Here is a 27,647-nt window from a genome sequence, read left to right as displayed (position 1 = left end):
ACATCACGAGGAGTTCCGGAATGGTCCGGAGAATAAGATTCATATATAGGAAGTCATTTTATGAGTTTGAAAATGATCCGGTGCATTTATGGAAGGTGCTAGAAGGTTCTAGAATATTCCGGAAGAAAGTCACTTTGGAAGGCGGAGTCCCGAAGGGACTCCACCACCATGGCCGGCCAACCCTAGGGGGTGGAGTCCCAGGTGGACTCCACCTATGGTGGCCGGCCACCCCCTCCCAAGGGAAGGTGGGAATCCCACCTCTAGTGGGAGTCCTAGCTTGGGTAGGTTTCATGTGATATGGAAGGTTTTGGTTTGGGGTCTTATTCGAAGACTTGTAGACCAACTCTTGGGTGTTCCACCTATATAATGAGGGCCAAGGGGAGGGGGCCAGCCACCTCAAGACCACAAGGTGGCCGCACCCCTTAGTGGTCGGCGCCCCCCTCTCCCAAACCCTAGCGGCCCTCTCTCCTCCACCACATCCCGCACGCTTAGCGAAGCTCCGCCGGTTTTCTCCACCACCACCGACACCACGCCGTCATGCTGCCGGATTCAAGAGGAGCTACTACTTCCGCTGCCCGCTGGAACGGGGAGGTGGACGTCGTCTTCATCAACAACCGAACGTGTGACCGAGTACGGAGGTGCTGCCCGTTCGTGGCGCCGTGATCAAGATCTTCTACACGCTTTTGCAAGCGGCAAGTGAACGTCTACCGTAGCAACAAGAGCCTCATCTTGTAGGCTTTGGAATCTCTTCAAGGGTGAGACTCGATAATCCCCTCGTTGCTACCGTCTTCTAGATTCCATCTTGGCTTGGATTACGTGTTCGCGGTAGGAAAATTTTTGTTTTCTATGCAACGAATCCCTACAGAAATTAACCTCAAATCAGTCATGTTACCTTATATTGTATTGATATGGACCCAATCATAATATTTCGATATCCTTCTTTAGGCTCATATATAGGACAATCAATAACTCCCACTTTGATAGTTCTCAAATTAGAAATAGTATTAACTCCATATACTTTATCAATCTTCTTGGGAAAATAAACAGTATGCTCCTTGTCATCAGCATTGAAAGTAACCTTTCCTTTATTGCAATCTATAACAGCCCCTGCAGTGCCAAGGAAAGGTCTTCCAAGAATAATAGACATATTATCATCTTCAGGCATTTCCAACACAACAAAATCAGTTAATATTAAGCAATTATTAGCAACTTGAACAGGAACATCCTCACATATACCAACAGGAACAGCAGTAGATTTATCGGCCATTTGCAAAGATATATCCGTTGGTATCAACTTATCTAAATAAAGTCTCTTGTAAAGAGAAAAAGGCATAACACTAACTCCTGCTCCCAAAATCACATAGAGCAGTTCTAACATAATTATTCTTGATGGAACAAGGGATAGTTGGTATACCTGGGTCTCCCAGCTTCTTTGGAACCTTGCCATTGAAAGAGTAATTAGCCAGCATAGTGGAAATCTCCTCATCGGGAATTTTCCTTTTGTTAGAGACAATATCTTTCATATACTTTGAATAAGGAGGTAATTTAATAGCATCAGTCAAAGGGATTTGCAAGAACAAAGGTTTCATCCAATCGCAAAATTTATTATAGTGTTCTTCCTCCTTTGATTTTAGTTTCTTAATAGGAAAAGGCATTTGCTTTTGAACCCAAGGTTCTCTTTCATTACCATGTTTCTTAGCAATGAAATCTTCTTTAGTGTACTTTTTATTTTAAGCATGCTTTTCAGGTTCATCTTCAACCTCTTCTTTATCAGAAACATCATTCTTATCATTATTTTTTATCATGTTCATTACCACTTTCAGTTTCAGCATTAGAAATAGAAATACTATTAGGATCATTAACAGGTTCAGAAGATTCTACAACAGTTTTATGTTTCTTCTTCTTTTTCTTAGAAGGAGCACTCGTTTCTTCAGTTCATTGAGAATCTTGTTCAACTCTTTTGGGATGCCCCTCAGGATATAGAGGATCCTGAGTAGAAATACCTCCTCTAGTTGTTACTTCATAAGCATGTTTCCCTTTAGAAGTATTTTTTAACAAGTCATTTTGCACTTTAGTGAGTTGATCAATTTGAGTTTGAACCATGTGAAAATGTTTAACAAGCATCTTAACATCATTGGAGGTTCTCTCCATAATATCATGCAATTTACTAATAGCTTGAGAATTTTCCATTAAATGATTCTCTACTCTTATATTAAAGTTATCTTGCTTAACAACATAATTATCAAATTCATCTAAACATTGATCAGGAGGTTTTGAGTAAGGAATGTCTCCTTTATCAAAGCGTTGAAGAGAATGTACCTCAATTGTGGATGAAGGGGGAGTTATCTTACATAAATCTTCTATGGGAGGTAAATTCTTCACGTCTTCATATTTAGTACCTTTCTCTTTAAGAGATTTCTTGGCTTCTCTCATATCTTCATCATTTAATGCAATCATACCCCTCTTCTTCAATATTGGTGTTGGGGTTGGTTCGGGTGTAGTCCAATCATCATGATTTTGGCTTATTCTAGCCATTAATTCTTGACTTCAAATGGAGTTCTTTTCCTGAAAACACAACCAGCACAACTATCCAGGTATGCCCTAGACTCAACGGTTAGTCCACTATAAAATATATCAAGTAAGTCATGCTTTTCCAAATCATGTCCAGGCCGAGCTCTAAGAAGAGAGCAAAACCTTGCCCAAGCTTCAGGCAATTTCTCTCCATCTTCCTGGTCAAAACTATAAATTTTCTGCAAAGCAATATGTTGAGCACTAGCAGGAAAATATTTTCGAAAGAAAACATCAAGCAAACCACTTGGACTATCAATAGAATCAGGAGGCAAACTATTATACCAAGTTTTAGCATCATCCTTTAATGAGAAAGGAAAAATTTTAGCAACAAAATAAGTACGCTTCTTGATATCATCAAAAAACAAGCTACTCAAAGTAGAAAGCTCATTCATGTGCTCTACAGCACTTTCTTTTTCAGCTTCACAAAAAGGTGTTTTCTCAACAATAGATATATGAGATAAATCAAGAGAAAAATCATAATCCTTATCCTTAATGTTTATAGGAGATGTGGCAAATTTAGGATCAGGAGACAGTTTGTATCTAACAGCATGTTGTGCAAGAAGCTTTTTAATGTTACTTGCACCAGTAGTAGCATTAAATTTATCAATAAAATCATCATCAAGTTCCACATAATCTTCATCAGGATCATCACTAGAGTGTTCAACATACTCAGGTGAATTAACAGGTGTAACAGTATTTTTATTAGGAATTTCAGTATTTTCAATTTGTCTAGACCTAGCAATTGTAGCATATAGAAAAGGACCTAATGAACCATTATCATCAAGCACAGTAGAAGCATCACCAAAATTATCAAAGCAATTTTCAGATTCAGCGGAAGTACCAACATGTGAAGCTTGTGGTGGTGAAACAAGTTGACTTATCACAGATGGTGAATCAAGAGCAGCAGAGGTACTCAGAGTTGTACCTTTTCTTGTAGTGGATGGCAATATGGCGACTTTAGCATCGCGAGATTTACCCATGATGGAAGATTTGCAGCGAACAATATCAATTCAGGTGAACTTGCAAATAAAGCTATGCTCCCCGGCAACGGCGCCAGAAAATAGTCTTGATGACCCACAAGTATAGGGGATCGCAACAGTCTTCGAGGGAAGTAAAACCCAATTTATTGATTTGACACAAGGGGGGCCAAAGAGTATTTGTAAGCCTTAACAGCGGAGTTGTCAATTCAGCTGCACCTGGAAACAGACTTGCTCGCAATAGTTTATCAGTAGCAACAGTTTTATAGCAGTAGCAGTAGTGAAATATAAGCAGCAGTGTAATAAAGACAGCAGTAGTGATTATAGTAAACAACAAGATTAAAATACTGTAGGCATAGGGATGGATGAACGGGCGCTGCATGGATAAGATAACTCATGTAATAATCAAGACAAGGCATTTGCAGATAATAATAAAACAGTATCCAAGTACTAAATAACCATAGGCATGTGTTCCGTATATAGTCGTACGTGCTCGTAATGAGAAACTTGCACAACATCTTTTGTCCTACCAGCCGGTGGCAGCCGGGCCTCTAGGGAAACTACTGGTAATTAAGGTACTCCTTTTAATAGAGTACCGGAGCAAAGCATTAACACTCCGTGAACACATGTGATCCTCATATCACAGCCTTCCCCTCCGGTTATCCCAATTTCTGTCACTTTGGGGCCTCGGGTTCCGGACAGCAATATGTGCATACAACTTGCAGGTAAGATCATAAAACAATGAATATCATCATGAATTAATAACATGTTCAGATCTGAAATCATGGCCCTAGTGACAAGCATTAAGCATAACAAGTTGCAACAATATCATAAAAGTACCAACAACGGATACTAGGCACCATGCCCTAACAATCTTATGGTTATTACATGAACAATCTCATCCAATCCCTACCATCCCCTTCAGCCTACAACGGGGAATTACTCACACATGGATGGGGGAAACATGGATGGTCGATGGAGAGGCGTCGGTGGCGATGATGGCGATGATCTCCTCCAATTCCCCGTCCCGCAGGGTGCCAGAACGGAGTTTCTGATCCCGAAATAAGGTTTTCGGTGGCGGCGGAGTTCTGGGTGTCTTCTGGAAAATTGGTCGAACCCCCATGCGTTTTTAGGTCAAGGGCTTTAAGTAGTCCAGAGGGGGGCCTGGGGCTGGCCGAGGCAGCGTCCCCATGTGGCGGCGCGTCCATGGGCCCACCGTGCCGCCACGTGGTGTGCGCGCCTCGTGGCCCCCCTCCGTCTCGTCTTCTGGCTCCGTGGGTCTTCTGTAAAAATAGGCCCATTGCAATTATTTCCGGGGATTTTCCTGAAAGTTGATTTGCTGCACAAAAATAAGACACCAGAGCAATTCTGCTGAAAACAGCGTTAGTCCGTGTTAGTTGTATCCAAAATACACAAATTAGAGGCAAAACAATAGCAAAAGTGTTCGGGAAAGTAGATACGTTTTGGACGTATCAGTTCTCTTTCCGTATCTCTACCTCAGCAGATTTCAGCATGGAGAAGAGTTCAGGTAACTCTTTGTTCATGTTCTACATGTTGTAGTTCATCACAAAGTTCTTCTAACTAGGTGGCAGTGATTGGAGTACACGATGAATACCCAGCTGGTTAGGAATCACTATCCCCAAGTCACTGAGCTTCTTCGCATGCCCGGACATAGCAAGCACGTGCTCACTAACGAAGCTACCCTCTTCCATCATACAACCAAAGAAGTGTTTCGAGGCCTCATAGCTTTCCACGGCCGCATGAGTTTCAAAGATAGCTTTTAGCTCACGGACCAACTCATAAGGGTCGTGGTGCTCAAAACGCTTTTGGAGCTCCGCCTCTAGGCTGCACAGGATGGCACACTGAACTTGGGAGTACCGAGTTACCCGAGTCTCATAAATATTCTTACATCCTCAGATATTGCAGGTGGAGGTGGGGAACCTAGCGGTGCATCGAGCACATACTGGAGGTTTCCACCAGTGAGGAAAATCCTCACATGACGGAACCAATCAGTGAAGTTGCTACCATTGCTTTTAACCTTTTCTTTCTCTAGGAACTGGTTAAAATTGATGGTGGGGGCCGCCATGATCTAAAACATATTTGCAAAGAGTTTAGACTAAGTTAATGATAATATGAGTTCAATTTTAATTCTTAAATTAACTAGGTGAACTCCCACTCAAAACAACATCCCTCGCATTGTCTTAGTGATCACACGAACCAAATCCACTACACCAAGTCCGATCTTCACGAAAAAAGATGTAGCTTCAAAGGCGAACACTCAAAGTGTTCATCATATCATTCATATGACTCATGCTCTACCTTTCAGTATCCCGTGTTCCGAGACCATGTCTGTACATGCTAGGCTCGTCAAGGCAACCGTGGTATCCGCGTGTGCAAATCTGGCTTGCACCCGTTGTATGCACATGTAGAATCTATCACACCTGATCATCACGTGATGCTTCGAAATGACAAGTCTTAGCAACGGTTTATACTAAGGATGAACACTTTATTATCTTGATATTTAGTGAGAGGGATCATCTTATAATGCTACCATCGCGATCTAAGGAAAATAAGATGCATAAAGGGTTAACATCACATGCAATTCATAATGTGTGATATGATATGGCCTTTCTTCTTGTGCTTTTGATCTCCATCTCCAAAGCACGGACATGATCTCCATCATCACCAGCATGGCGTCAAGGTCAGTGGCGCCACTTCATGGTTGTCCATCACTTATAGCTACTATAACAAGTACTTGAAATAAAGCTATTACATGATGAATAGACACGTAGGTCTTTAACAAAAAATTAAAGACAACCATTAGGCTCCTGTCGGTTGCCATAATACAATAATGAACATCTCATACATCAAATATAATCATCATCACATGGCCATATCACATCACCAAATTCTGCAAAAACAAGTTAGACGCCTCTAATTTGGTTTGCATATTTTACGTGGTTTAGGGTTTTCGAGTGAGATCCAATCTACCTACGAACATGAACCACAATGGTGATACTAGTGTTGTCAATGGAAAGAGTAGATTTAATCTTCACTATGGTGGGAGAGACAGACACCCGCAAAGCCACTTATGCAATACAAGTTGCATGTCAAGCGTGAAGCAAGTCTCATGAGACACGGACATGTAAAGTTAGCTCGGGCTGCTTCATCCCACCATCCCGCAAGATGCAAAGTACACTAACTAAAAACAACAAAAGCATCAACACCCACAAAAACCTTTGTGTTCTACTCGTGCAACATATCCGTGCATAGACACGGCTCTGATACCACTGATGGGTTCGTTGCATGGAAAACAAAAAAAAAATCTACCATGAACATGAATAAAAACCAAGATCCAATCTAGGAAGAAGCAAGATCTAATCTACCAAGATCGAAGCAACGAGAAGATCATGAGACTAACCCTCGAAGATTCCAAAGCCTACGAGATTAGATCTCGTTGTTGATGTAGTCGATCGTTCGTGCTGCAATCTGGCAGCACTTCCGTACTCGGTCGTGCGTACGGTGTCGATGAAGCCCGTCCTCTCCCCGTTCCAGCGGGCAGCGGAGGTGTGGTAGATCCCATCGGAATCCCAGCAGCATGATGGCGTGGTGATGGTGGTGGATAAAAGCTGCAGGGCTTCGCCTAAGCCGGAGCAGCAATATGGAGGAGGGAGGGGGCGGCCAGAACTTGGTCTAAGAGGTGGGTTGCGCCTCCTGCCCCCTCCCCTCTTTATATAAGGGGGGAGCTCGGCAGCCACAAGGGGGAGGGGGATTTCTTCCCCCTAGGGTTTTGGGGAACCTTCTAGAACCTTCCCGGTCTTTCACCGGAAAAATCCCGAACTTTTCCGAAACCTAGAAATCAACTTCCCTTATATGAATCTTATCTCCGGACAATTCCGGACCTCCTCGTGATGTCCTGGATCCCATCCGAGACTCCGAACAAACTTCGTTTCCATCTCATATTCCGAATCTACTTATGCGACATTGAACCTTAAGCGCGTCACCCTACGGTTCGTGAACTATGCATACATGGTCGAGACTCCTCTCCGACCAATAACCAATAGCCAGATCTGGAGATCCATAATGGCTCCCACACACTCAACGATAACTTAGTGATCGATTGAACCATTTACATACGATACTGATTCCCTTTGTCACGTGATACTTTACTTGTCCGAGGTTCGATCATCAGTATCTCCATACCTTGTTCAACCTCGTTACTGACAAGTACTCTTTACTCGTACCGTGGTATGTCATCTCTTGTGACCTAGTCACATGCTTGCAAGCTAATCAGACGACATTCCACCAAGAGGGCCCAGAGTATATCTATCCATCATCGGGATGGACAAATCCCACTCTTGATCCATATGCCTCAACTCACACTTTCCAAATACTTAATCCCATCTTTATAACCACCCATTTACGCAATGGCATTTGATGTAATCAAAGCATCCTTCCGGTGTAAGTGATTTACATGATCTGATGGTCGAATGACTAGGTAACTATGTATTGAAAGCTTATAGCAAGTTGAACTTAATGACTTGATCTTATGCTACGCTCATTTGGGTGGGTGTCCATTATATCATTCATCCAATGACATAACCTTGTTATTAATAACATCCAATGTTCATGATCACGAAACCATGATCATCTATTAATCAACAAGCTAGTTATACAAGAGGCTTACTAGGGACTCCTTGTTGTTTACATAACACACATGTATCAATGTTTCGGTTAATACAATTATAGCATGGTATGCAAACATTTATCATAAACACAAAAATATATTATAATAACCACTTTATTATTGCCTCTTGGGCATATCTCCAACACCAAGTTCGGTAGTACCGCTACCACACTTAGAACCAGGTACACGTCGGCTGGAACCTCGCGACTGTACTACCGCTCCCTTTTGGGACCGTTACTACCTGTCTAAGTACCGTTGATGGTAGCGTCTTTTGGGGAAATTCTTACTGGATGCAGGGTGGTACCATGGCGGTACCAGGATCGGAAGTACCGCTTGAGTCACCAGCGATGGTGAAACGCGGTACTTCCGACCAGGTACCGGCACGGTACAGGCCATGCAAAGCACGTCGGTACCACCGGCCTGGTACCGCAATGGTACCGGGCAGGGTTCCGTGGCTCCTAGAGACCATGCCGGTACCATACCGGTACCGGTAGTACCGGTTGATCCCCACGTGTCACTCGCGAGAGGCTAGTGACTGACCTAAAGCGGTAGTACCGCTCCCATAAGCGGTAATGCCGGTTGAGCAGAACCTGTGGGTAACAGTTGGATTCGTGGACCCCTATAAAAGGGGGTCTTCTTCCCCAGCTCGTCCCAAGTCTTTTCTCTCTCTCCTCCATTATTGTTGAGCTCAAAGCCTTGAGGATCTCCCTCCCCATCCAACCAATCAAGCCCAAACTTTGAGGAGTGGTGGAGGAGACCCTGATCTATAGTTCCACCGAGAAAGATTTCACCAATCCCACGTAGTCATTTGTGGATCTTGATGTTAGGGTTCCTATTGTGGGATCTGTTGAAGATGAGCTCTTATGGAGGCTAGCTTGGAGTTGTGCTAGCCCCATAGGGTGTTCGGATCCTCCGTTGTTGTGGAGATCGCCCCAACCTTGTGAAGGAATCGCCACCTCGATCGGCCTCGTTAGTGGAGAAGGGAAAGCTCCTTCGTGGGGTTTTCTTGAGGAACAAGGTGAGGCATGTGTGGTCGTTGGACCTTTGTGGTCCACACCTCCTCAACGTAGATGTACTTCCTCTTGTGGGAGGAACTGCGGGAAACACATCGTGTCCCGTCTCCGCTACCCCGGTTGTCCCACTCCCTCTATTTACCCGCTTATCGATTCCTTTACTTGTTGCATTGCATAGCATCATACTAGGTTCCGTAGTTGCTAAAGTTACCACATTTACTTCCGCATCGCCTAAAACTGACAAAGACATAAAAATTGAGTAGCGACCATTCACCCCCCCCCCCCCCCTAGTCGCGCCACCGATCCATTCAACTGACCAACTAGGCAGCATTACTGTCTATTAAAAACCAAATATAGGTTGCATGTTCACTAACTAAGTTTTTATGTCATACAAAAACATAAACGGAACTACTGCATGTACGATACCTCATGTACAATACGTGTAGGATCCACCATCCGGTGGTGTGATGCAACTTGCTGCCTCCCACGAAGGGACGGATCTTGTGTACCGTACACGCATCGCATAAAAATTTCATGTGTACCACAACTAGTCAGTTGTGGGTCACCCGCTGTGTATTCTTGTTCGCATACCCTACCCATTCGGGCCAGGTGTTCATCGGTGGAATAACCCATGGATCAAATTGCCGGTCTTAGATGACGGCCCGTGAGTAGGATCGGACCAGTCCCCACAGTTATCTTCAGCGGCGCGACGTATTTTATTGTGTCCGTTTGCATCGCGCCGCGGACGCTAAAATGATCGTTTTTGTCCGCGCGTCCGTTTGCGTCTGGGGGTGGCTCCAGCGGGGCGACGCATTTTTTTTCTCTTCTCTATTTAAACATAGTTTCAAATATTGGAACATGGTTTTACACAAACTAATACATAATTGGGAACATGGTTTACACAAACTAATACATAGTTTGAACCATGGTGGACACAAATAAAACATTGCAAAAATAAGGAAATCAGTTGTGTTGATTTCCGTATGTTCGCTGCCAAGAAAAAACATTCGAGGGCACACCCAGTCACCCAAACAGGAAAATCTAGCGGGCGATGATGCCCTTGTTGGTTCAACCGAGGACGAACATCCAGAAACCTCGACTACTGGCTTCGTCTGGCCCGTAGCCAAATTCGCTGCAAAGAAAGAATACTCTAAGTTCTAACTATCAGTGTCCGAGCCGGATTCACGGTGTGGTAGTGCCTGCGGCAGGCTGTGTCGTCGAACACCTTGACGATCATCTCGCCGTCCCCCTCGTAGAGGAAGGTGAGATGGCAGTCAGGCTCGAGCACGAGGTCACGGGAGAACTTGTCTCACCCCGTGTGCAGGTACATCTTGCCCTACCCGTCGAACAAGACCTCCACGGTCTAGCGGCAGAAGTTGCAGCTGGCCTCCCGTAGCTGCAAATGCGCCGGCTCCATCGACGAACTCGGCGAACTTTTCCGGGAGCCGCTTGATGCCGAATGGATCGTCGTCGATGCGGAGGAAGAACTCGAAGCAGCGGTCCTCCTGCGAAGACGAGGAGGGCGACGGCGACGGCGAGCGTGGGGTCGTAGCTGCTCCACCACGGCAGCCCATTCCCCGGCCCCGGGGGCGCCCAGGGCCGCGGCCTCGACCGCCTCGCCGGCCACCAGGACCGGTCATGGACTTCCTCGCGGGCCTGGCTCTGTCGCAGGAACACCTAGGCGGCGCTACGGTCGAGCTTTGTGGCGGCTACAACTCTTGTTTGGTTATCATACATTTATATGCAGCCGGCTCCAAACTCGCTACCATATGCGGAGTCGGGTTTATGTTATGAAATCCACTCAGGTCTTACAAGCATATTGAATCTCTGGAGTTAATTCAAGCATGCAATGGAGATACTGAAGTGTTTAGTCCCTATACGGCAGTGCTAGCTGATTGCTTTCAAATAGCCAGCAGGATGGACTTGGTGGTCTTCCAACATTGTTATCCGGAAGCAAATATGGTGGCTCATAATTTAGCGAAGCATGGGTATGAGAGTAGTGCTAGTTTAGTTTGGGATGATAGGCCTCCTGATTTTATTAGAGCTGATGTTATTCGTGATGTAACTCCGTACCGAATACTTGATCTTATAGCAGCAAGTTTCATACGCACTCTTTTCCTTACCAGGGTACCGAAGGGGACTGGAAGATTTTTAATGAGGCGGTTTGCTTGCTTAATATATTGATGTTTATTTCAATAAAAAATCGGGTCTACGTGTAAATCAACCGAGGTAACCACTTCTCGGTTGGTTGTATTTCTTCCCTTAAAAAAAGCACTCCAGTACCCGTTTTTTCACTACAGTACACTTGTACAGGATAAATTATGAGGAATTGAGGAGGCTATTCTGTGAGCGCGCAAGCCGACTCTTACGATAGAAAGTGACTTACATGCGTGTAAACTGTTTAACGGCCACATTGTAACAGCAGTATATACCTTCAGGTGGAGTATATATATGGCTGTGTCAGTGTGTGCTGTTGGGGGGTTGCTCTTTTCTGGCTGCATGCATGCCTCACCGGCCGGTTTGGTGCCGGGTCCGGAGGTCGTTACGGGAACCGCCGTCGGCGTTAGATGAGCCGTCGAGAGCGCGTCCGGCCGGCTAGCCGATCGCTCGTCGTCGATGTCTCACCGGCCGGCCACCCGCCCGCTAGCATTCCGTTCCGTGTAGGCGCTCCGCAGGCACAGTACATGCGCACCGGTCCAATTGTGACGGCCGACGGACTCTGCATGGATGGAGCCATGCAGTGCCCCGTGCATGCGATGCCTGACGTCGTCTGACGATGATTGTGCTAAATTGTTTTCAGGACAAAGCAACACACACACTGACACACACCTGAAGGCTGAAGCTAAGCCGATCGATGCACGGAGAGATAGCGATCGAATAACCAGTAGTTGCTCCCGTAACCAAAACTGGTGACAACCCAACGCACGCTCGGCACCAGCATAGACATGACTCCCCATGGCTAAGCTAGTTCTCTCTTTTTCTCACTTTCCTTTTGTGTTGTTCCCTTGTTGTTTTCTCTTGTCTGCTTTTTTTTCTTTCATATATGCGCGTGTGTACCGTCTTTTTTCATTAATTATGATATGTATTTTTTTGTTTTTCAGACGCCTTCAGAAATTACAAGATTGTGTCATGGAAAAAAAATAATTCGAAGACCTCGAAGACTTGCTCTTTTTAAAAAAAAATCTATAATCCCTGGGATAGCTCGTGTATCTCTGTCACGTACTAATTGCTACTATAAATATATATGATATTGATTGTAAAAAAACTAATAACTAATACTTCAACCTTGTAAAAAAAGTAATTAAAACCGCAAACTCTTTTTTCGTGGAAAAACAAAGCTCTTCGTTCTTTTTTGGTACATGGTTCCGTATAGTAACTTTTAATAATGGGATGTGGAATAGGAGTGGAGATTTTTGGATTTTGGGGGATCCCTTTGTTGTTAAAAAATTCAAAATTCATACTTACAAGTTTCAGGAAAAATGAAAATAAATCCGGACGTAGCCAATGATTTATCCCAAAACCTGCAAAATATCAATTTTAAATATTTTGTATTATGAGATACACAAAAAAGACAAACGTGTGGATCTAAGTATTTGAAATCTCTAAATTTTATCAGATCTTGTCTTTGTAGCACACAATATAAAGAATTCCGCATTGCGATTTTGCATGAGTACCGGTTACATCATTAGTTGGCTATGTCCACACATTTTCAGATTCTCTTAAAACTTGTAAACATAATTTTGAAAATAAAAACGAACGGATCACTGAACATAGGGAGCCAAAGACACATTTTGTGTGGAATAGGAGTAGCATTTTTCAATGCTTCGATGTCGAGCACGTTGTACAAACTTTATTCTATTCGGTGTGCGCAAACCATCGGTAGTACTTAACAGATTTGACAATGACAGGGAACCTCGTGCCGCAGGACACCATTGCGAAATAAACTGACAGCTGCCGGGTCATGCATCTTGTGATGACGATATATGCATGCAGGAAGAAAAGATCGATGGTCCCCAATAGGGAGAGAAACATGAGCTCCGGCTTCCCACTTCCAACTCCTGACGTGGCTTTATCAACCTTTCGTTGCCATGGGAAAGTTAACACCATTAACCCACGGTCAATCTTTCGGTGCTTTAGAACATCTTCACCGGCGCCTCCAAATAGGTGCCGGAAGGGACGCCGGCACTGCATCCTCTATTTGGGGGAGCTGTTTCCACATCGACGCTCCAAACCGGTGGATCCGATAGGAGTTTTTTTTTTACACAAACTAAATATTTATACTTGTAGTTTCATTTTAATATCATTCAGGATCGAGTAATGAATAATATTTTCGGGCAAATCCGAGTAAAACATTATTCACTCCTCGACCCCAGATGACATGTGAAACCTGATTATCTCTAGCCTACTACCTACTGGCCACCCGGCTCAGTGGAGGTGGACGATCGCCCGCAGCTCTCTCCGATGCTCTCTCCCCTGCTTTCTCCGCTGCTCCTCCATCGTCGATCCCCCGCTGCTCTCTCCGCCACGAACGTCAAGTAGGTGGATCTATCCGCGGCCACCGCCTCCTGACGCAGCTAGCGTCGCCTCTAGCGCCGCTTCCTCCCACGAATCGAACATTGTACTATTTTCTATGGTTTTTGCACCAATGAGGTGGGGGGGGAGGGATAATATAGACCGACGGTGAGGCGGGAAACCTCCCGCGCGGCGTCGTGGCGGGAGAGTTTCCACCCCGGCGTCGTGGCGGTAAAATATCCCGCACGGCGCCCTGGCATCACTGACATGTGGCTCCCACGCCCAAAATTTTCCGCCTCATGAGGCGCCGGCGCGCCCGATTCGCGCCCTTCGTCAAGGGGCTGGCACGGGGTTGCCGGCGCTTCTATTGGTATCGGAAAAGCGCCGGCGCTATTTGGGGCGCGCGGTGTGAGCCCGTTTTTGCTCCCGGCCCCCAAATCGCTATCGGGGCCGCTATGGGGCACGCCGGTGGAGATGCTCTTGAGCGAGATATTGGTCTTCAAAATCTTTTTAAGAGTTAATATGAAGTTGTAGTACGTAAGAGAGGAGGAGCCTATCCCTAGCTCTCCAGGCGGCTAGGGTTTCAGTTCCCTCTGCCGGCACCACTGCCGGTGAACCCCGCCTCTAATGGTTTTCTAGGACTTGGCGGTGCGGTGGATCCGGGCGCTCGCTAGAGGGAGGGTTCCCTTTTTTGTTTTAGTTTTTTCAGCAACATCTTGACGTCGGAATAATGTACTCCTCGCTCTATCACTGCTCTTTTGGTGTGTCTAGCAGCGGCCAAGGATGTGTGGAGTTGTGTGTCCAACAGATCTTTCGGCATCATGTTTGTCTTTTGTGTTCATTGATCTTGTTTCAAGTTAGTATTTTCCGATCTATGGTTGTTATTATTGGGGATTGTTGTTGGTCCCTTGGAGCCTAGCTCCATTACGATGGCTTGGGCGATGGAGGGGCGAGAATGTGTTTGCGCTAGGTGGTTCAAGTATCTATTCGTAATATGTGTTGGTTTTAGGGCTATTTGTACTGGTGTTGATGATAATTAACGTTAAATTGTTGCAAAAAGAATTAGAGTATATAATTGATAAATGGAAAAAAATCCATTGGCTGCTAACAGACTATAGAAGAGTGTAGAATACACTCGATCTTCTCATACGTGAAGTTAGAAACGTATTCCTCCAAATATACACAAGATCAAGACAAAGCCGTTAATCATAGGTCTAATGTAACAAGATAACCATGTAAACGAAAAGGTAACAATAAACCGCATGACAAATATGTAGCGGCATGTATAGCGCGCGTCAACATTTAGCATGAAGCAGGTTGCGATCTTGTCTCACGACAATGTCGCATGAACACCCGTCTGACACGCACGCATTCACGCGTGGATCGTATAGGCGAGTGCATGTGTTTCGAGCAACGAAAAAAAATACTAAGCAAGTTTAGATGATGAAAATTATACTGTAAAATATCAGTGGTACTGTTTGAGCAGAAAGAAAAGGTGTCTTTGAATTCTTTGAGATTTCTAGAATGGCTTCTATATGAGAATTTGGGAGAGGACAATTGAGTTGTCCCTTCTTCTTTTGTTCGTTTGTGTTGATCTTCTTTTACTGAAACATAGTACATCCAATACGGTGAGTGCTCATAAACACATACATACTCATAGGGATCCCTATGAATGTATGTACGCACACCTTAACTTTTTGAACATCTTTCAGAAATTGAATCCATAAAATTGATCTGACTGGTCTTGGGATTAACAAACTCATCCCTGGTGACTTCGGTACCTCTGTCGTCCTAACAATGCAACCAGAGGTTGGTTCTCCGTGAGGGAGGGAAGGGGGATAGAGGCGATTATAACATCCATATGGGGTTCCGCCTCCTCGCATGCAACGCGCCAGTCCGCTCCTCGCCTGGTGGCCTTAGAAATGTGGCGGACCACTGCCCTTAGTGTCTTGTTAAAGATGGTGTGAGGCTGCGGATTATGCATCGATCTTGAAGTTAGAATAAGGTATTCTCCGCCCTTTGCTTGCTCCGTCGGCGTGTCTAGCGCCGGAAGGGTGCCAGGAGTTGTCGCGTCGCCCAGATTTCGAGAGACCTAGTCGTTTTCCGTGTATTTTGGTGCGGTTTTCAGGTATGGCTCTTCCGGTTTACATGTCTCGTCTTAGACGATGTATGTTGTTCCGCTGCATGTGTTGGTCCTTTGTAGCATTTGGCACGATGAGTTCATGTTTCGCTGCTACGAGAGGTTTTGCATGGCTCTAGCGATGGAGGGGCATGGACGGCAGCGCGCCTTTTTTTAGTTTTTTTTTTTTTTTTTGAAAAAATGGTTCCGCTAGCGGGGCAGGGCGTCGAAACTGCCACCCATACACATACGTGGGGGGGTAAAGGGGAAAGCGCGCATGCATGACGCCAAAACGCACGGCTTGGAACACGGCAAGATATCGCACCGACGGGCAACAAAATTTGGCAGGTTTCGACCGGTCTCCTCTCTCCCCCACGGCACGGTCGACGCAGAGATAACCGGAAACGGCCGAACACGTCGCGGGGCAACTAGCGCCCCGCAACACTCGAGAGAAACCGCAGCAGTTGCAGACGCTCGCTTGACGTGCTCCAGCCCAGCGACACTGGCATCACGGCGCGACGCACGCACGGCGTGGCGTGGCGTGTGCAGTGTAGGCGAACCGTCGATGCATGCAGCGATCCCGAGGAGCCGGCTGATGCCAACCGTCCGCCCACGTACCACTCCCCCAAAGAAACCTCCGAAAACGCCCAAAAACCCCAACGGAAACGCCCGCCCACCTAACACGCCCACGAACCAACGCCCCTCCCAACCCAACCGCACCCGCACCGTCTTTATATACACACCACAACCCCCGCGGCACCCGCACGCAGCCTCCATCCATCCACATGTGCCACACCGACAGAGAGAAACCAGACGACACGAGAATGACGCTGCCCGGCGACGGCGCCCCGCCGGCGCACGGGGGCGGCGGCAGGATCAAGGGCTCGTGGAGTCCCGAGGAGGACGAGCTGCTCCGCGACGCCGTGTCCCGCCACGGCGCGCGCAACTGGAGCGTGATCGGCGCGGAGATCCCGGGCCGGTCGGGCAAGTCGTGCCGCCTGCGCTGGTGCAACCAGCTCAGCCCCGGGGTGCACCGCCGCGCCTTCACGCCCGACGAGGACGCGCTCATCGTCGCCGCCCACGCCAGGCTCGGCAACCGCTGGGCCAGCATCGCCAAGCTCCTCGTCGGACGCACCGACAACTCCGTCAAGAACCACTGGAACTCCACGCTGCGACGCAACCGCAGGGCCGCCGCCAACGCCGCCAACAACCACAACGGCAGCGGCGCCTTCTCCGCCGCGGCCGGCAACGCCTTCGCCGCCGTCCCCTTCCCGCCGCCTGCCAACCCCGCCGTGTCGTTCCAGTCCTCGCTCAACCTCACGCAGGATCACGACGACGACGACGACGAAGACGAGGGAGGAGAGGACAGCGAGGGCTCGGTGGCGCCTCTCCCGCACGCCAAGCGCCAGTGCGTCGGCAGCCCTATCGCGGACAAGCCGGATCCGCCCACGTCGCTGTCGCTCGGCCTCCCGGGAGCCACCACCGTCATCCCCGTCACCCAGGCTCCCCCGGCACCAACCCCGCCCCTGCCCCCACCGCCGCCGCCACCCCCGCAGGACGAGTGGGTCAAGAGCGAGCGCGCGAGGCTGGAGCGCAACCCGTGGCTCAAGGCGGCCATGCGCCAGATGGTGGCCGAGGAGGTGCAGCGCCACATGGGCACCGTCTACTCCTCCGTCGTCGCCTCGCTCACCGGCGCCGACCTGCCCACGGCCAGGATCGATCCAGACAAGTAGATCGCTGCAATGCAAGTTCCGCTCGACTCCTTTGCTGCTGTTACTTGCTGTTGTTGATCTCGAATTCTCGTGCCCAATCCCCCGGCTAGAATCTAGCTAGCTTCTTGTTTATTTTCTTCTTAATTAATTTAGAACAAGTTGCAAAACAAAAAACCGTCGGATCAACTATTTTCCTGCGAATTAGTTTGGTCGTTTCGATCCATCGGTCGCCGCATTTCGGTGGTGTGTTTTCTGTTGCCGAGTTCGTTCAGGTGTGGTTGCGATTATCACTGAATCAATGTGTTGTGCGTGCCTCTCCAGTTGGGTGTGGCCGCGCCGTTACCCAACAGCACGCACGCACGTCCCGTCCGTGCAAACACCACCCTTGCCGTCACGTCCTCTCCTGCCGTTTCCGTTCCGCACCTAGCTTGTAACGGCTTTGTACACTAACTGTCAAAACTAAAGTTAGTGCTTCACAACTCCCACACCCTTCCGTTACTAGCAAGTTGCTAAAGTGGAGAGTGTATATTTACATTTATTAGCACAAGATATGGTGGTTTATTCATACTGCAACTCGGTATCTTTTGCAATTAAAGCGGGATAATTAAGCTATATTTAGCCATCATCAAATGGTTCGACCTTGATATACCAAGGCTTTCAAGATTGGATTTGATAATCCCGTCACATCGTCTAGCATAACGAAATGGGACCAAGTGACAAGTCACATACACTGAAACAGGCGACAGAACAGAGCGAACGTGTACTAAATCTCTCTGCGTTGCTACCACGACAAAGCCCTGTAGAGGAACGTTCCAAATAGCGAAGAAAAATACGCCTGCCAGGTAGCAACGAAGGCGTGCGCCAACCGTTGCGGCAGACAGCAAACCATAACAAAATGCCAACAGATGGCAACATAAAGCTATAACTGACATCGCTTTATTTTAGCACGAGGGACATATATACAGCCGTTTGAGTACACCTGGGATAAATGGAGCAGCTGGCCTCCCTGCCTTGTACAACACCAAAATAGATATGTACAGTACAGTGTAACGTATTGTACAAGGGAGGGAGGCGAGCTGCACGCTGATACAAAACGTGGGGGGTGTAGACAGGGGACATGGAGGTTCTCTAGTAACTTTTTCGAAACAAAAAACAAAAAAATCTACCTGGAGCCTTTCAGGCCTGGTGTTAAACCTGCTGGGGGTTGGTGGTTATCTTGAGAAAATCACCTGTTACCTGTGCACTATATCAAGCTTTCTATGTGGGCCTATATCATGAGATTAATCTCATTGATGTCGTCCATGGGGATCTCGAGGCCCATCAAGTCGAGATCCTGGAACCCATCATCGTCGTCTATATTATTTAACCAGCCGCCGAAATCACCGTCGATTCCTGGCAGCTCGAGGTTAGATAAGTCAGGTATTTCTGAATCATTTGCAGGATTCACAGGTTCATCGCGTCTAGTGGCAGCTGAGCTACTGCCCTTGCTTCTGTTTGGAGTTGGTTTGGTCTCCGGCTGTGGCTGTGGATCCCGCGGAAGAGCACTGCTGACAGGACCAGATATGTTGGCTGTCCTCTGCTTTGGCTTTGTTTTGTTCTTCCGTTCCCCTTTTGCATTGGACGACGGCGGTCGCCCAGATCTACTACCATCTCGGTTGTGCCCCTTCCCTTCCCTATCTCTCTCACTTCTCTTTCCTTTTGTATTGCTGCTAACAAGGGAAGTCCCAAGGCCAGAAGCTTTAAGAGTTCCTCCGGTTATGCTACCCACAACCTCATCAAGCAACAATTCCCTTTGTTTCACATTATTTGTCCACGGATCCTCCTTAGCAAATGGCAGATCCGACAGGTGACTGCTCGCTCGAGAAGCATCTGCTGCACTAGGCCTTTGCACTGATTTTGGTGGTGTATTATTGTCTGCAAAGATAATAATTGATGACTCAAATGCTAATTTCGTTTTTCCCAACCACAGGTGCTTTATAGTTAATATAATATAAAGTACAAGTGTTCAATGTTGACCACCATACCTTGTGAAGTAGAATCTGGGTCTCTTCGGTGAGAAGTTGCTGATACAAACATATCCTTGAATGGGGGCTCATCAAAACAGCTTCTTCCTGCCTCCTCGTAGATATGACAACGTGCTATTGCACGTTTAACAAAACTGAGGGCAGCATCTCTGCCAGCTCTATTAACATTTTTGCTGCTCGAACTATTTGAACCACAGAAAGCCTGTAGATTGGCAGTAACAATAGTAATCATTTAATAGAGTATCCAAACATAATGGACATGAGTCTACAAAGCAAGCAAAGGTCATCAGATCATAGCCAGCAAATGCTTGATGAAAATATAAATCATGATAACTAAAAATCCAGGAAAAGTTCAAAAATAGCATCATCACAAAACCTTCAATATTAGGAAATATCTACATTAGACTCCAGAAACCTTAGTAGAACAAAATTAGGATGACATATGAACTTATTGGTAACTAGTAAACTACAAACCGGTGCACCCTAGCCAATAACCCAACATGAAATTAAGAAGCAGATGTATCTTTGTGATTTTTTAGAATTATTACCATGTATTTCTCGTAAGCAATCAGCACAAGTCTCTCCATAGCGCGTCGCGAAAATTCCCTGGTATAGGTGAACCATGTAGATATAAGAACTTGAAACTCATGAAATAGTTCACAACACATAAGAAATGGTGTACAATACCTTTGCTGAGACTCCTTCTCGGTTCTTACCACTCCATCCAACTTCGCTAGTAATTTTTTCTTCTCCACAACCTTTTATACACCATAAAAAACTATAATTAACTTGACACTCAAAATAGTGGTACAATTTGGTAAAGGAATGTGCACATGCATATAGTTATTAATACCCCTTTATGAAGTTGGCCTTCTAATTTGCAGATTTCAGCATTGACATCCTCATCTTCACTCTGTGCAAGATCAGGCTGGAATGGTAACGAGACAGTCAAAATTATAAGAAAAGTTTCGCACTGAAACTTGGTAAAACTAAGAGATGTTGAAAAATGAAATCAAAGTTTCGGGTAATATTTAACAGTTTACAGAGAAACCACAAGACATCAAACTATTTTGTATTTCATGCTGAAGCTTCATGGAGACTGGTCGTATGATATCCTTTCTCTCAACTTCAATACTCCCTCCGTCCACAAATAGATGCCAAAGATTTGTCTAAATTCGGATGTATCTATACACTAAATTGTGGCTAGATACATTCAAATTTAGACAAACTTTTAACATCTATTTATGGACAGAGGTAGTACATATATTCTCCAAATGATTTAAGCAACAGGATAGTACCATGTGTTTCACCCAAGATCCAGGGGGGACACTAATGAGTTAACATGAGGCTATAAGGGTCAAAAGCCAGTGTATGAACTCACGATAAATTTAAATTATTTATATCTTTCTTTTTAATTTTTTAATTAATTATTCCTATCTTAAGAGGACATAGTTACAAGACTTCAGAATTTAACTATATGCTCACATTTAAGCAGTACAATTTACACATAATTTATTTAAAGAATAGAGCTAAACACGTATACCTGTATTCAAATGCTAAAAAATTTAATTATGTATTTGCCTCCGTTATTTATCATATTATTATCTCAACAAGCAGTCGTCCTATCAAATTTAAGATGACTGTAGGCATATGTGATATGCATCTTCTACATTTCATAATGAATATCTGGGCCAAACTCTAAAGGCAATCTCCAAGGTTATTATATGATTAAGCAAAACTACTAAGTAGATCATGCATGGAAATGTACAAAATCCACATGGGAAGATAATAAGCAACATAAAATCCTGAAAAGCATAGCGAAAACAAATTGCTACTGTAATAGTGAGAAGAGACCTACCACAGGTTCAATAGATACACCCACTTCACTTAGCTCGATGATGATCCTATCACTGAGGCACATTTCACTGTACTGAAACTCAGGCCACGCCTTGGCTTTTTCCATGACATTACTGTTCTTGTTAGAGACTTCATCATGATATTTCCAATCAGATCCCAACATCAAACCATTAGGGCAATTTCCTGCGGCTTCATAATTCATTAACGGCTCCAACTTGTAACCTTCTGAATGAGATTTCCATCCTCCTTCATCAAAATGAATTTCATGTGTATCGAATGGGCACTCTTCGCTTCTGTAAATGTCGTTGGCTATATCATCAACCTTATCTTCATCTATCCAAGCTTGAATAAGTCTTTGGCCAACTGAACCACCAATTCGCACATCAATTCCTTGGACAAGTTGATCCAGGATAGGTTCAATGCAGCTTGTTCCCCAGGAAATGTCTGCATCATTGACCATACCATTCAGAGTATAACCATTTAGAAGAGCACTATGGTCATCTTTGTTGCTAGCAGCCGGAGTTGATGGCTCTGAAATGTATTCAAGGCTACCCTGTAAATGGGAAAATCTCGGTATAAATAAGCTGGACCAGAAGAAAATAAGATATGCATTAATGATGAAGAGAAACAGTGAATGCGTTCCATGACTTCTATATATGGTAGTTTTTTTAAGTTGACTATATATGGTACTGTAGTTAACTACCCAAAAATGCATACAACTTTATAGTACGGTAATGAAAGGAGTTATCTTAGATGTACAATAGAGTACCTTGCATTTCTGACTTTCATCTCCTTCAACTGACCTGCTTGCAGCAGAGTCATCTGGCAAATGTATCTAACCAATTGAAGTATTAATCAAGAAACCACCGAGCAAAGGATAAGTCTTTACATAAAAATAAGATAATCCTGCAATACCTGTTGACTTAGGTAGGCTATGTCTTCCGTGGTCAGAAAACAGAAGAAAGGTTCAACCAACCGCCAGAATGGACTTGCATAAGCAGACCCTGAAAACAAGCAGAAACATCATCCAAAGACCTCCTAAAACGAAGATAAATCCTAGAACTTCAGAAGTATAGTATAGACTTACTTAGAGCTGCATTTGCTGAGGCAAGAAGCTCTTCATGATCATCTTCTGATTGCACTGACAGGTCAATAAAATAAGGTCAGCAGAAAGAAAGAACACTAGAATCATAAAGAACACTCGAACACTAACAACACTAACGTGGTGGGCATATACCAGGAGAATCCGACTGCACAGTGCTACTTGTATGTCTAGGGCGTGCATTGCCTTTTCGTTCCGATATCTTTTTTATCAGTGGTCTTCCAGATTTACTGCACAGGAAATTCACTGTAAGAATATCACTCAGCTGCTATTTCAAAGGACTGCTGGTTAGTTCAGGAAGAATTTCACCTTTCGTTTCTCTCTGATACTGTCCTAACACTTCTTTGTTTTGTCGTCGGAGCATTTTCAAGGTTGTCAAGTGATGCAGGGGTACTGGGCCTGGTTGGAGTAAAACTACGCCCAATCCTTCCTTGTCTCCGTGAAGCATCTCCAGTATCCTCATCAGTCGATAACTTGTTCCTTTTGGAAGGATGCCCAAGCATTGCAATCTTTTGAAAACCACTGTGGCCGTCATCAAGTTCACCAGTCCTTTTGGTTTTATCCCTTAACTTTTTCTCAGCAAATCCAAACTCGTCTCCTTCAGATCCAGTTGAGAGCCCATGGTCTCCCCGTTTGGCTTGATTTGGGCCACTTATTGATGCGCGCCTGGGCAACCCTGCAGACTGTTCACTGATGGATGGACTTTCCAACGAACCTGATACTGATGCCCCATCAGTGGTTGTGATAAGGGGGACTAGATTTGACTTTCTTGCTGAACGGGATATCTTCTGAGGTCTCTGCCCACCCCACTGAGCGGGAGGGGATAGTGAATGTGCAGACTTCGTACGTTTGGAATTGCCAGATCCACTAGCGGAATTCAACTTATTTGTGCCAGAAGGATGCTCCCAATCATCAGGATTAGCTTGTAGTCGATGAATGTTTGCAGATGACTTCAGTAACGAACCAGAATTTGATCGGGGTCCCCTAGCAGATCCGTTTGCCTTTGATACTGATGTGGTATTAGCACCAGAGTCATCTTCGCTAAGTCTGAAAAAATCAATTCCTTAGATACCATGCCTTTTTTACTTGAAAAGGAAGAACATATATGGTAGAAAAAGTTAAGTCTCTACACAGGAGGTAGCTACATCAGTCAAACGACAAAGTTGATGAATTGAGATGAGAGGATTACAGAGTGAAAGGTAGGGGAACAGATCTTACTTGTTAATAGCTTTTAGATTCGACATTTCCTTATCTAAAGCAACTTGACGATCCCTTCTGTTGGTAGGATGGAAACTGCTGTCTTGGTCATTCCTATTCAAGGATCGCCCAACAAGACCATTTTGTGCAGAAAGCAAGTCTGCTTTACCAGCGGCAGAGACAGATGCAGCAGTTCCCAACCTGCAAATTCAGTTTCACACAATTAACACCAGAACAAGAACACAATAGTGCTGACTAAATATCAAATGATGATAGACAAGATTTCCTATTAAATTTGGTTGCATTACTTAAATTTGAAGAAAGTGCAGGGAATGAAGTTCTGAATCAATAGAGAATCAGTGCACTGAAATACAAGGATTAAAGAATGATACCGAGTCTTTTACCTGAAACTAGGGGAACTTCCCATTCTTGCTCTAGCATCACTGCTAAACTTGTGTTGTGTGCCTTGTTTCTGCTCCCGGTCTACATCTGTGGTTCGTGAAGTGCCAGCTGATGAAACATCTACCTTAATGGCAGAACGCTTCTTCTTGATCTTTGGCTTCTCCCAACCATCAATACTAGTTGCCAAGCCTCTACTTTTCTCTTCGGGGACTACTGGACCACCATTTGTGAGTTTCCCAGGATCTGAGCTTCTATCAATAAGCCCCAGCCCCCTTGACAGACTTGTGGTTCTTGCATCCATCTAGTAAACCAGAATAGGTTGAGTTGTGTGAATTAAAAGAACAATCAAATTGGTCAATTCAGCAAATATATGAAGGACCACAATGAGTCAAACAAAACTGGCAGATCATATGATTTCTATGCACAAGAAATATCATCACGTGCAAGTTAACAATGACAATTAAAAAGCATGTCACATTCAATGTACTAGAGCCAATAGCTAAACCACGTGATAAAATAGAGAGAAAGCCAATTTAAAGCAAGGCCTAATTTGGTACACAAGTTAGTTAATAGAGGTATGGCTTAGCAGCAAGCAACATATGCACTGAGTAGCCAACATACAGCCACAACATTCCTTTATATCGAAGACTGGCAACAACCTATTAAGAGCTGTTCAGCAGAAAAGGAGATATAATGACACGCAAAAAGTTAAATAAAACTTAACACATGCAAGCCACAACCTCTGTCATTGATGTACGCAATCTCCTATTTTGTACAGCATTCTTTGTCCTCTCTTCTTTTTGAGGCCCAAGTTCTGTATCATCTGCATTTAGATGGCCTTGAGGAACAGTCCTGGATATAAATCCTCCAGACAGAGATGCAGTAGATCGTTCACTAGATGAACCATCTCCACGGGAACGCTTTCGTGAAATATTAGGACAATATTTATCGATCTTCGCTACAGCAGCACCATAAGCTCTAGCTCTTTCCCTGCAAAGACACACACAACTGAATAATTACTTCATAGTTTCTCATTAATGTCAAGTTCACATAATAATCCATATGCACATCGTCTGCCCACAAACTGTTCCCTAATACAGCAAAATCAGTATGATAGAAGACAGGTCTAGTGGAAATAAATGATGCATTTAAAATGGATATATTTGCCAACAAACTAATCAATAGCATTTTAGAGTTCCATGCATCTCACAAGACAGCGTAGAGAGTAGTAAATAGTACCTAGCTTTGTTTGACATATCATTAATATTATTCTTCAGACGTCTGATCTCTTCAACAGAATTAGGAAAGTTCCTTCCTATACATGGAGTTGATGTTGACTCTTCTGGGGAAATTCCAAACATGGAACTTACAGATTTTTTTACATCTAACCGAGGTGCTTTCTGATCCAAAGTTATTGTTCTTAATTCCATGGCAAGGGACTGAAGCAGGGTAGCAGAATCAACTGCTGGTGATCTCGATGAGCTTGATACTGGAAACATTGCATAACCATCGCCGCCTTCACGAAAGCTTCCTGACCTTTCCAATGATGAAGCAGCTGAATATGGCCCGCGCGGTCCACTGAAGTATCCGTGCCCATCAGGGCTACCAGACAGCAAGTCTGATTTTGTACCAGATGCCATTAACCTGGTTCTGGCAAATTTATGCCCCTAACAAGTTCAACATGAGTACAAGAAGTTGCAAAAGACTAATCTCGCAACCATTGAGCTCAAATGCCCAAGAAGCAGCGACAAAGCTCAAATCGCAGAAACACCTGTCAATACAGAAGATCATGAGCAGTAAATAACACGTAAAACCATATATCTTTTCATCAAGTTGCATAGTACACTCCAAGTACAAAGCAAGGAACAAAAAAGATCGCTTTGACCAAAGAAATGGGAATTTATTTGTATCCCCACTTAATTTTTTACATAAAAAATCCAGTGTGTGATATTTTGCTTTATTCCATGTTTTCTTTCCAAACGATTATTCCATGTTTTCTATTAGCTTTTCCTAAACAGCAGCTTTCTGCCTACTAATATTGACCGATAGGACATAATCAGCAAAGAAGGCTAACTGCATCGTGACGGATTAATCGTGTATAAATCAGGAAACAGTTAATATTGTCAAATTATACGTGCCATGCCCCGTAAATGCAACAGTACACTATTAATAAATGCCATAAGCTCTACCCCTTCCACAAGTCTTCAAAAATCTGCACGGGCCATGTTGTGCGACACAAAATTTGTTTGTTTAACATTCGGCTTCTAGCTAATAGTAACTGCCAAATCCACTTAATGAGGACATACTGACAATGCAATGCACGAAGCAAAGCAAAGCTCAACAGAAACAGTAGCATCTCCCCACTGAAGATCTCTAGTACCACTCAGCGACCACCTGGCAAACAGCATCACCAAGTCACTCTACAGCTAGGAAAAAGACGACGCAGCGACTTTATCCGAAGTTCTTGGAGCTAGCTAGGGAATCAAACGACCCGTTGTGATCCATGGATCCATGCAGCTCCCAACAGTGACGACCTAAATGCAGACGTTACCAAAGCTCAAACCCCGCAGCCAATTGACAGGGCGTCACACTATACAATGAATAATTCCCTAGATTCGGAGCAAATGAAGCTTGCCACGAGAGCACTCCAGCGCAGGCTCTACCGATCCAGCCAGCCAGCTCAACCCACACCGGTCGGATCTCAGCAGAGATCCCACCAATTCCAGCGCAATCCAGCACCAACCATCTCTAGGAACCCTCCCGCCACCACCGCCACCGCCCCAGACGCCGCCGAGCAGCGCCGGATCCCGCGCCCCAAACCCTCGTGGCGGATCAACCCCCGGGGTGGCCCCGCGCGCCGAACGAAGGAACACCTCCCAACTAGCTCAGGCAGCTCAGCCCGGGCCCGCGAGCGCGCGGGAATTGGACGATTGCTGGGCGGAATCGAATTGGGCGAGGACGGCGGGATTAGGGCTTACCGGGAGCGCGGGGATCCGGATCTCCAATCCGGCGGGGCAGTGCGGCGCGGGAGGGGAGCAATCGAGCGGGGAAGCGCAGGGCGTCGAGGTCGGGCGAAGTCGGGCGAGGACGGCGAGCTGGAGTTGGGAGAGCTTGGAGGGGAGAAAGGGGCTTCGGTGAAGACGGAGGAAGAAGGGGGGCGGGCGGGGTGGGGTCGCCGTCGTCGGTCTGAACGGACAAAGGGGAAACGAGTCAGTCAGTAGTTAAAGGGGCGGTGGGGGCTGTGCGGATGACATGTGGGCCCGGGCCCGCTCGGCAGTGGCTGCGGACGGTCATGTGTGGGTGTTTTGTTGGCCTGGTTGGTACAATCTAACTGTAAATCACATTTTTTACTCCTGGCTAAGGCTAGTTATAGTGGGGAGTAACTTAGACTAATAACATATGTTATATATGTTATGTTACTAGTCTAGGTTACTACCTTCATAGTGGGTAGTTACTTATATGTGGTGTCATGCA

General features: G+C 45.4%; 2 protein-coding genes across 3 annotated transcripts; one reads left to right on the top strand and one right to left on the bottom strand.

Moving 5' to 3' along the window:
• The first annotated feature begins 16,610 nt into the window (after positions 1-16,610).
• LOC127302788 (uncharacterized) lies at positions 16,611-17,874 on the top strand. Its single transcript, XM_051333444.2, has one exon. The coding sequence runs from the start codon at positions 16,665-16,667 to the stop codon at positions 17,610-17,612; it is 948 nt and encodes a 315-aa protein (XP_051189404.1). The 5' UTR covers positions 16,611-16,664; the 3' UTR covers positions 17,613-17,874.
• Positions 17,875-18,505: 631 nt separating this feature from the next.
• Positions 18,506-27,337, bottom strand: LOC127311676 (uncharacterized). 2 transcript variants are annotated; one of them, XM_051342129.1, is made up of 16 exons: positions 27,152-27,337; positions 25,413-25,944; positions 24,914-25,163; positions 24,176-24,474; positions 23,793-23,972; positions 22,884-23,621; positions 22,695-22,804; positions 22,560-22,613; positions 22,388-22,476; positions 22,242-22,307; positions 21,474-22,025; positions 20,469-20,543; positions 20,303-20,373; positions 20,164-20,221; positions 19,616-19,817; positions 18,506-19,505 (listed from the first exon to the last, which is right to left on the bottom strand). In XM_051342129.1, exons 2-16 carry the CDS (start codon positions 25,811-25,813, stop codon positions 18,859-18,861), a joined length of 3,792 nt encoding a protein of 1,263 aa, XP_051198089.1. In that variant the 5' UTR covers positions 25,814-25,944; positions 27,152-27,337; the 3' UTR covers positions 18,506-18,858. The 2 variants fall into 2 exon arrangements, with proteins under 2 accessions (XP_051198089.1, XP_051198099.1); XM_051342139.1 differs by having other exon boundaries at positions 22,710-22,804.
• Positions 27,338-27,647: the final 310 nt, after the last annotated feature.

Source organism: Lolium perenne, chromosome 1 (assembly GCF_019359855.2).
Source record: "Lolium perenne isolate Kyuss_39 chromosome 1, Kyuss_2.0, whole genome shotgun sequence".
Classification (NCBI taxonomy): domain Eukaryota; kingdom Viridiplantae; phylum Streptophyta; class Magnoliopsida; order Poales; family Poaceae; genus Lolium; species Lolium perenne.
The sequence above is the reverse complement of the archived record's forward strand: the minus strand, read 5'-3'. Positions and strand labels throughout refer to the sequence as shown.